The 9,282-nt window shown below is 39.3% G+C and overlaps 1 protein-coding gene and 1 pseudogene across 2 annotated transcripts in view; both read left to right on the top strand.

Moving 5' to 3' along the window:
• Positions 1 to 257: 257 nt before the first annotated feature.
• LOC107667456 (E3 ubiquitin-protein ligase RNF103 pseudogene) lies at positions 258 to 1,823 on the top strand (annotated as a pseudogene).
• A 1,449-nt stretch (positions 1,824 to 3,272) lies between these two features.
• The window catches only part of LOC107667454 (MICOS complex subunit MIC60-like), a 14,410-nt gene continuing 8,400 nt past the window's right edge, over positions 3,273 to 9,282 (top strand). Inside the window, exons 1-7 of one of the 2 annotated variants that reach the window (XM_016459123.1) lie at positions 3,273 to 3,487; positions 4,534 to 4,607; positions 4,825 to 5,017; positions 5,165 to 5,318; positions 7,113 to 7,217; positions 7,857 to 7,964; positions 8,133 to 8,266. In XM_016459123.1, the coding sequence (XP_016314609.1) occupies positions 3,446 to 3,487; positions 4,534 to 4,607; positions 4,825 to 5,017; positions 5,165 to 5,318; positions 7,113 to 7,217; positions 7,857 to 7,964; positions 8,133 to 8,266 (810 nt within the window). In that variant the 5' untranslated portion in view covers positions 3,273 to 3,445. The remainder of the gene's footprint in view (positions 3,488 to 4,533; positions 4,608 to 4,824; positions 5,018 to 5,164; positions 5,319 to 7,112; positions 7,218 to 7,856; positions 7,965 to 8,132; positions 8,267 to 9,282) is intronic. The other variant, XM_016459124.1, reaches the window with a different exon arrangement.

A 9,282-nucleotide genomic window follows, 5' to 3' on the forward strand; every position in this document is an offset into this window, starting at 1 on the left:
GTCGTGGATTGGGATACTCCGGCCTGGCGGAGAAGAGGGATGTGAGGGAACTGGTGGAAAACTCGGGTAACTGTCTGCGAACAAGCTGTTTACCTTCACTGACACGTATACACTTGTTTTTAACAATTCAGTTTGATCATGATCATGCAATGTTTGCTTTTGAAGGGGAGCTGATGCAAGGGGATTATATGTAAATAAATTTCAATCCATGAATTCAAAATATTTATCATAGAAGATGTTTCATTGTCTGAAAAAAAAAAAATGTTTTGTTTTCATTCCTCCTTGTCAGGTATTGCCATAAACGGGGCTGGATGAAGTCCACCCTCATCATGTCTGTCCCGCAGACCAATGCATCCAAAGGGAAGGTCATGTTGAAGGAGTACAATGGCAGGCGCATCGAAACAGAGCACATCTTCAAATGGATGACTGCGCATGTTGCCTCGCGCATCAAAACCATACGGTTCTCTGAGCAATTAATGGATGACTGGTATCAGATGGAAAAGCAGCCAGTGAAGATGTTCTTGTTTGCCAGACTGCTTCAGCCCCCGGCGTTTTTCTCAGCTCTCAGCGTCAAATTCACAGGGCGCATCGAGTTTATCTTCGTCGATGTGCACATCTGGGACAACACCAGCTGTCTGGAGGAGATTGGGGTGCAGCAAATGCCCTCATACATCCTCAGAACACCAGAAGGCATCTACAGATACGGCAATAGCACCGGGGAATTCATTTCTTTGCATGCCATGGATGCATTTCTTCGATCCGTACAGCCAGAAGTCAATGACTTGTTCATTTTGAGCTTGGTTATGGTCAATCTAATGGCTTGGATGGACCTTTTCATTACACAGGGAGCCACCATAAAACGCTTTGTGGTTTTAATCAGCACACTGGGGACTTATAACTCCTTACTCATCATTTCCTGGCTGCCCATCCTTGGTTTTCTGCAGCTTCCATACCTGGATAACTTTTATGAGTACAGCCTGAAACTGTTGCGTTACGCAGACACCACTACTATTGCCTCATGGGTTCGAGCCGACTGGACCTTCTATTCATCTCACCCAGCTCTCTTCCTCAGCACTTATCTAGCCCATGGCCTTCTCATCGACTACTTTGAGAAGAAAAGAAGATGTAGCAACGAAGACCAAAACGCAAACAACCTAGAGTGGTTGTCAAGTCTCTGGGATTGGTACACCAGCTACTTAGTACATCCCATTGCCTCGTTCCAGAACTTTGAGTCCGACTGGGATGATGATCCCAATTTCCTTTTGCAAAGATTGGCATTCCCAGACCTCTGGCTTCGCCCGCTTGTTCCAATAGACTACATCAAGAACCTGTCCACCTGGAAGTTCAGACTTGCACAGTCTGAGAGGCTCAACCCAGTGGTAGGTGACAACCTACAAAAAACCATGACAAACCCAAATGGCGGCTCCAGCGGGGACCAGGAAGTGCATCACTACAGTTCTGAAGTTCTTCACAATAATGACGGGTGTTCGGCTGCAACGAAGTCAGAGGAGTCGTGGTCTGGTGGAGGGGAACAGGACACTGATTGGTCTCATTGGCCTTGTGGCATGCTCCACTGCACTGAGTGTGTTGTATGTCTCGAGAACTTTGAAACCGATTGCCTTGTCATGGGTTTACCGTGTGGCCATGTTTTTCACCAGCAGTGCATCGTGGTCTGGCTAGCTGGTGGGCGGCACTGTTGCCCTGTTTGCCGGTGGCCATCGTACAAGAAAAAACCCACAAGACAACATGCAACTGAACAGCTTGAACCAGAATAGTCCTGGTGCGATTAGTTTATGTCTTGCTTCCTTCACTTATTTAAAAAATAAATAAATTTGACTTAATGTGTTCATCTTTAGCCTTTATATTCATAACATTGGCTCCTGGGTTTTTGTTGGTGGTTTTAACTTGCACAGGTATTAATTAAAATCTTTTTTTTTAATGGGGAAAAAACTTGATTTGAGTCATATACCTTGTACTTAGATTAAAAAAAAAGAATAGATTTTAAAAGCTAAATTATGCAAATGATAAAATATTGAATGGTAAATTAAATGCATATGGTTGAAAAGTTTCTGTTGTAGCACTCATCATCCCAATCAGACAGAAGAGAAGTCCACATGTTCCTGTACTTGAGAATTACATCTTGTGTTCAGTGTGTCTCCAAATGTGAATAATCTTTCTAAAATTGAGCTACCTTACTAAGTCATTGGGGAATTGAAGACTTAAGGAGATGTGAGTATTTATATAAAGAATTGACCATCTGGGCATGTCATAATTTTATTTTAAAATTTTTTGAAAAGAAGAATAGCTTTACATAACTTGAATAAAACTGCCCTGTGCATAATTGAAAATGGCTAAGGCTTTGACATGCTATTCTTAATGGCTCCATCTGCAATTAGGTTATTGTCATGTTGGAACATGTTAGTTTGTTTATTTTTGAACAGCGTTTTGCCACTAACACTAATAAAGAATTTACCCCCTTGACTTTTGCTGTTTGTCAGAGTTTAAAGGTGATTTGGGAATTTATTTAAACCTGTAATTTTGTTCAATTCAATAAAGTCAATTTGTTTTCCACCGGTGGTACACATGGATCCCCTCAGTTTTATCCAGTCACTACCATTTTAAAGTAAAATGGTAAGTAAACGTTTAAACATGAGTTAGCCTACACAATCTACTCATCTGTAGTTTTTACATGTTAATTATGCAGTAGTCTTCCTTGCACCTTCACCTTATGTCTCTTACAATAATTGACCATATCACAAAATATAATACCTCAGGTATTAATGAGGTTTATTGAGGTGCTGTTACTTTTCATATATTTTTTTCACATTACAGTAATGAGAACGTGGCTACGGTATTTTGCATAATTTTGGGGAAATGTGCTTATTTGCGCTGAAAATAATGCCACAATGCGAACAAAAAAATGTTTATATATGCAAAATATATGTTTACTTTTGATTTTTGGGGGGATTGGGAGAAAAGCGATCTCACGTGACATTTGCCACTATCATCAAAATAAAATGACAAAAATAATTTACACTCTTTGAAAGAGATCGCTTGCTCAGTTGTATTTTACATTAGTAACAAACTAACTCTACAGAAGTATGTATCTTAGCAGCTGTCTCAACTAATGATCCAATTTGAGCAAAAAACATTTATTTATAGAAGAATACGGATCATTGCATAAGAGCGTAGAAGGACTAAATCAATGAATGAAATCATTTTAAAACTGACTATTTATTTTCTATGAACGTGTGACGTATGCGTCACGTTGGGTGTGCGTACCGCGCGTGCGTTGCTCTGTCACTACGTGCGCTAGCGCTGGGGCTAATCTACAGTGTGCTGGAGCGAAATTGCTGTCGAGGTTCATCACTTTTATAATGTTTTGCTGAAACCGGTGGCATATTTGTAATCTTACATCCAACACCCAGAATCAGAAGAGGCAAGCATGCTGCGCGTCTGTTGGAAAGGGGCACATGCAGCAGCGCGGGTGAGTTTTATTTGGCTAGAGCGGTCATTCAGTGACCCACAGCGAGGCCCGATGTTTCTTACGCGTATCGTACAATTACGGATTATACTAGACTCTGTCGTGTTTGTCAAGTTAAACGGTGATTATGTTAAACTAATCTTCTTAACGAGTTGATAGTTTCATTAGTTGAGATTTGTTTATGTGCAGTTTAAGTGGTACACCAGGATAGAATGCTGCTGTACGTCAACGACGTAACGTGGGCTCGAAAGAGGCGTTCAGAGTGTGATTGGCAGGTTCTTCGAGCCAATGATATCTCACGACTAAGGGAGTGACGCCTCCCTCCACCAATAAAAACACAGCATGTACACCTGCGTAAATATGGGCGGGCTGTGTAAGATTCATATTTTCTGTTACCCGGATAACCAACATAGCTATCTGCTGTCTGAAAACGTTTCATTTTACATGTATTCACCTTTATTTATATTTAATAGTATTTTACTCTTGTTCTGACATTTTTATCAAAGAGCTACACCCTGTACACGCCGTGAACTGTTTATAGGTTTTGTCTAATGGAAGGACGTGACCTTGCCGGTGAAAAGTTCAGAAAGTTTCCTCACAAACGCTGCTAATCCATGTCTGCTGCGCTGCTTCTGTGTAAATTAGTCTAATGAATGATCGATGCTATGTGTAACAGCTGCTACACTTTAAACCCTCTTATTATAGTTGATAAAGAAAAATAAACGAATGTTGCAGCCGTTCATTCATTCAATCATTCATTGTTGTGTATTGTGTTTTACTGGATGCTTGATGCACAATGATGGTCATCATGTTTTGAGAATCCACCTTTCTTCTGTTTTTGTTTAAAGTCACAAAAAGACCAACAATGGAAACCTGTTTTTACTGAACAGCATTTGCTTCTGGAATGAATGGCTGTTTGTGATTAATTAATGTAGCAGAGGTTGTTGTCAGTGTAAAAGGAAGCTATTACTTTTAATACTGTAGCTTATGATGCAATATATTTTGCTGTAGTGCACGTGAGATGGTGATTTGTTTTTGTTTCTCTGCAGCAATGTGTGTGTGGTAAAGTGAAGGCCCACCCGTTGCAGCACTGCCGCAAATACTCCACGGCTGGAGACTCTGGGTACGACATCAAACTGTGAATTTAACCTTAAACACACAGGGCTACGATAATATCGCAGACTTACTCATTTTAAAAAGTTGGGTGTTTTTGTATTATTTTAACACATTGTGCATTAGACATGTTTGAAATGAATGTTAGGTTTACCTTGGTCTTGTGTGTGAGACAAATGTCAAATCACACTCGACTGCACCTTAAATGAGATCTTTTTGTACTGCAGATCTAGTGCTGGGAAAATAGTGGCTGCTAGTCTTTTATCGGTCGGTGGTGGTCTTGGCGGTGCAATCCTTTATGCCAAATGGGACCCGAAGTTTCGGGCAAATGTTGAGAAGAGCGTTCCGTACTCAGATCAACTGTTTGAGATGGCGCTTGGGCCGCCCCCTCCTCCACTCGTCCTTTTACAGAAGAAACCAGTAAGAGTTACAATCACTTTCACTTTTGCTTTGTCTGCCTTTGATTCTTAGACCAGATTCATCTATGCAGCTGTCTGTGCTTCTGTTGTACTGATGTATGCCTTCAATGATGTCAAATCTAAGATTTTCTTTTATATATATATATAGGGAAAGATCGAACCCCTGCAAATCTTCTCATTGTCAGAAGCATCTAAGGAGTCCAAGCAGCCTAAAGATAAAGCCAAGAAGTCCGATCCAGCACCTGTGGAAGCTCCAGCTGCTGTAGAGGAAGCACCGGCACCAACCGCACAGACACTCGAGGGTGAGTGAGACTTGCATGCAGACACTAGCAGCTTTCAGATGTGCAACAGCTACGCTTCACAGTTGCAGACACATTAACGAAATTTTATGTGCAAAAAAACAATTGTCTGTTGTCAATATTACGTAGAAGTTTAAGAGACTGGTGTTATCACAAAGACAGAGACATTTAATCAAGAATGATCATTTTTCCAAGAACACACATGATCCTAAACTTGTCCAGATGCCATTATATTGGAACTGAAAGTTTTAGTTGGTTGATCTTAATGGAATTAGTGTGGCCACTTTACATGGATTAAGGCCTGTTCACACCAGAATGAAACAAAACACACTCAGGAACTTGATCATGCAAATTTTACTCGCTTTAATGCACTGATACAGTTACAGTTAGGGCTGTACGATTAAAGGGGTCCTATTATGCTTTTTCACTTTTTTAATTTTAGTCAGTGTGTAGTGTGTATGTTTGGGCATAAAAAAGATCTAGAAAGTTAAAAATCTCAAAGTCCACTCCAAAGGGAGATATTTCGTTTTTTTTTTAAATCCCTTTTCAAGAACTACAACGAACGGCTCGTTTGGACTACAGATCTCGATTCCATTTCGATTTATCGTGCAGCCCTAGTTACAGTGTTATATAGGATTATAATGAATTGTAGCATTATGCAAATAATTGAGGTAAGCTATTAGCAATAATAGTTCAGATGCTGTAATAAAATGTTTTTGTATCTGTATAGTATTAAATATGTTAAACATATTTTCATGTGATTTTCATATGGCTTGTTTTTGTTCCTCTTGTTCGTTCTTATTATAATTGTTTTATATGATTATGTTGGAGACTTGATTGTCAAGCTGCATTGACAGCTTTCTACCTGTCCGGACAAATGCACCAAAACTGTTTTTTTTTTCTTTTTTAAACATTGTAAAAAAACAACAACATCCTAATGCAGTTTAAATGAAAAGTGTTGTTTAGTGGTCCACTGATACAGGTTTTTCATATAATAATACCAGTGTGTACATGTTAATACATATTAATTAGTCTTTGAGATGTCTATCGGTAGATTTTCAGAACAGACACATCTATTAAGCATCCGACTGGACGTGGTTATCAGCCAATATATCTGTCTGTCATGAGTCTTAGTCAAATATTTGCTCTTGGTGTGAATCGGTCTTTGTCCTAATATCACAGTCAATGAAACCAAAGAAAAACTGGAGCTACCTCCTAAATCCATACTTGTAGGTACTACATTTGAAAGAGGAATGAACTGTGTGACAGTTTAAACATATGTATATCTGTGTAGTTTGAATTTGTGTAATGTGAATGAAACCTGGACTTGCTATAGTACATCCGCCAAGCTGTCATTTGTCATATGACCTACCAGCATCAGTCGTGTTGATTCACTGCCATTCACCACTCCTCTCCTGTGGCCTGATGGGATGATAAATTGTCCATTGGATGCACACTTCAAAATCTCGCTGAACGTAGGAGGTCATCTGGGATACTTTTTACTTACTGTTAATTCGGACATACTGCTCAGTTCATATACCAGCTGATTCATTTATCGCCCACTATATAGTAGGGAAGTATTAATAGGGAATATTCAGACACAGAATGCGCCATTTCACTGTTGAAGCAGATACACAACCATCAGCTGAATGTCTAATCAACCTACATATGCAAATGATCAAAGGATCAGAACTAGTTAATGTCCTGAAAATGATGTCACATTTGATCGCTGATGTAGTCGTGCACCGTTGCTGATCTGTGATCTATATTTCTCATGGAGTCCTACTGTTGTTGCAGAAGCCTCAGTAGAGGCAGCTCATATTATTTCGGCTATCGGCGAGGTGCCATCTGTGCCTGCGCCGGGTACAAGTGACGAAAGCCCACCTGGCCATACGGCGGCAGGTCAGCACTGGATCATTCACACAGCCTTCTGCTTATAACAACTGATCCAGAACCTGTTTGTCTTGATTGCATCAGTTGTTGTGCAGATGGCATCCGTGTCTCTTCCTCTCTGCATGCTCTCAAACTTCACACCTTCTGGATCCCTTTCCATCCTTCTGCACAGTTCTATCATGCGACCCATGCTAATATGTTCTGTTCGTTGTGTTTGTTGAGTTCTTTACTAACACAATGTTGCTAATCAGTATTCTTTCCCAGTAACTAACAAATGTGCATCCTCATTTGTAATGATCTGTGCCAAATATGCTAGATTGCTAGTCTAGAACCATCATCTGAAAATGAACAAATATATCAGGCTATGAATCAGTTTGGCCTGTCAAACACTGATTCAGATCACAGATCCCTAAGTTTTTTTTTTTTTTTTACTGATTCATTAAAAAAGACCTGATCAGTCGATCATTTGTTCACAGATGATGTTGTGCATGCAGCCAGCGAAGGCAGTGCACTACAAAGGCGCATTTATCGTCTTTTGTTGTTTCACATCACCTGGTGTATATTTTGGTTCAGACGGCTTGTGTAAAATATAACATTATTTCCCGTTGCGCTGTAATAGCTCAGTGTTTTGTGTTTGTGTGTATGTAGGTGAAGAGTGTAAGGATCATCATGAGCCTGAGCTGAAGGAGAGGCCAGCGGAGGAAGTGACCGCTCGACTGGCTCAACAGGATAAAGCTGAGCAGGATGCTTTAGCAGGTGGGTGACCACACAATCTGCACATGAACCAGTTAATATAGAACTACTCTACAGGTTTGCAGGTTGCCTCATCCTAATAGGCTCTCACTCTTTTCCCCAGTAAGTTCTCATCTACTTTTTAGTGCCTAAGAGACATGTATATTTAGTGAGTGCTTGTGTGTGTCTCAGCTCTGACTGCTGGACTGGAGGAAAGTCTGGGCAGCACAGCTAAGACCACCCTGCAGGCCATCGGAGCTCAGGAGGCTGCGCTGACAGCCATCGCTGCACATACAAACAAACTCAAGGAAGCCATGGACTCAGAGGTGAAAACACACACATAATCACTTGGTCACCCACTCTGCCGATGAGATAAATCAGGTCTGTTCGATAAGAGAGACATCCAAAATGTGCTCCAGGTTTGGGATGCACTGCTGTAGCAATGTACTACACTCAAAACACCTTAGCAATGGCATAGCAATGATCTGGCAACCACCAAGAAGACTCTAGCATTGGCGTGGTGACCTCTGACATTTTCCTCTGTTGTAAAAATATTGCATTAATATTAACATTATCAGGGCCGTGCACAGACATTATGGGGGGCAGGTGCTCAAGAAAAAAAAAAGGCACCCCCTCTCGTAATTACTTAAAAAAAAAAAAAAAAAGTTATATACTGCTAAAAATCTTTTCATTACTTACAGTACTTAACATTGTAGGCTATAGGGCTGTTACCAATCAAATAGGGCTGCCACTAATGACTATTTTTATTTCGATTAATCTATCGACTAATTTATCGATTAATCTAAACAATTAATTTCCCACAAAAAAAAATCAACAATTTTACTTAAGAATATTTTATTAAACTATATTGATTAAACCAAATGAAATCCAAAAGTAAAAAAGTAAAGTGCAAGAAGCAAGTGCCCATCTCATATTCCCAATCACTGAAATCAAAGTTCAGTATTATAGTGTAAGAATTACAACATATCCACGTGTTCTAGTCTACTAATAATAAAATCATAATCAAAAAACACTTTTTAAAGGAGTATTTACCAGAAATATTATTTATTTAGGAGAAAAATGTAAATGTGCTGTATTTCTGAAAAAGTTTCTTTAAAATGTTTTTAATAAAATCAATTAATTGGAGATGCTTTTGATTATTAAAATTTAATGGAACCATTAAAATGGAATCCAGAAAATAATGGAAAACAGAATTTGGTAAAGATAAAACTGTAAAACTCAATAAATTAGACAGGCTTTTTGATTAATAAAATGTAATTTAACCATTAAAAGAGTATAGAAAAATGAAAATGGAAAAAACTGAATTTGGAAATAAAACGGA

The sequence above is a fragment of the Sinocyclocheilus anshuiensis genome, unplaced genomic scaffold (genome assembly GCF_001515605.1).
Source record: "Sinocyclocheilus anshuiensis isolate Anshui unplaced genomic scaffold, SAMN03320099.WGS_v1.1 scaffold1547, whole genome shotgun sequence".
Lineage (NCBI taxonomy): Eukaryota > Metazoa > Chordata > Actinopteri > Cypriniformes > Cyprinidae > Sinocyclocheilus > Sinocyclocheilus anshuiensis.